The sequence below is a fragment of the Nanorana parkeri genome, unplaced genomic scaffold (assembly GCF_000935625.1).
Source record: "Nanorana parkeri isolate BGI_ZX_2015 unplaced genomic scaffold, ASM93562v1 scaffold4289, whole genome shotgun sequence".
Taxonomy (NCBI): domain Eukaryota; kingdom Metazoa; phylum Chordata; class Amphibia; order Anura; family Dicroglossidae; genus Nanorana; species Nanorana parkeri.
The window spans coordinates 1,589-2,224 of NW_017310552.1; the positions used below are offsets into that span (position 1 = coordinate 1,589).

The 636-nt window shown below is 51.6% G+C and overlaps 1 protein-coding gene across 1 annotated transcript in view; it reads right to left on the reverse strand.

Moving 5' to 3' along the window:
* Nucleotides 1-636, reverse strand: part of LOC108803824 (actin-related protein 3) — a gene marked incomplete at its 3' end in the record, with an annotated part of 14,895 nt that overhangs the window by 1,582 nt on the left and 12,677 nt on the right. The window contains exons 3-4 of the mRNA XM_018575624.1: nt 384-508; nt 189-299 (exon numbers count right to left, since the gene is read on the reverse strand). Of these exons, the coding sequence (XP_018431126.1) occupies nt 189-299; nt 384-508 (236 nt within the window). The remainder of the gene's footprint in view (nt 1-188; nt 300-383; nt 509-636) is intronic.

The following is a 636-nucleotide window of genomic DNA, read 5'->3' on the forward strand; positions in this document are numbered from 1 at the left end:
GGAGGACTCACCGGGAGGAATACACACCATGATAGAGGAGGACTCACCGGGAGGAATACACACCATGATAGAGGAGGACTCACCGGGAGGAATACACACCATGATAGAGGACTCACCGGGAGGAATACACACCATGATAGAGGAGGACTCACCGGGAGGAATACACACCATGATAGAGGAGGACTCACCAGGAGGAAGTAATGATCCTCAGGTTCTGCTCGGAGGTACTTGAATATGACTTGCTCCATGAAGCGCTCCATCAGGTCCCAGTCCTCCACAATGCCATGACGGATCGGCCACTGCAATGACACATAATGAAATCCTGGTGACGTGAGACGTTCTCCTCTCACCGTATACACTCTGACCGGGACATTGATAGATACCTTGGTGGCGTATGTCGGCTTGTCTATGGCTTCATCACCAATGAAGAAGTCCAGGTCATCCACACCCTTCATGAGACGTCTCTGAGCTTGATCCCCAACTTTTGCAGACTCCTTGATGGCAATACCTGAGAGAAATAGCGTAGTCTCTGACCAACATATACCAAGAATCTGATGCCCCCTCAGGGGTCATCAACACCCCCAACCCACCTCCACCCATGGCTGCACATTGTGAGGGTCCTATGTCAGGGGTCAT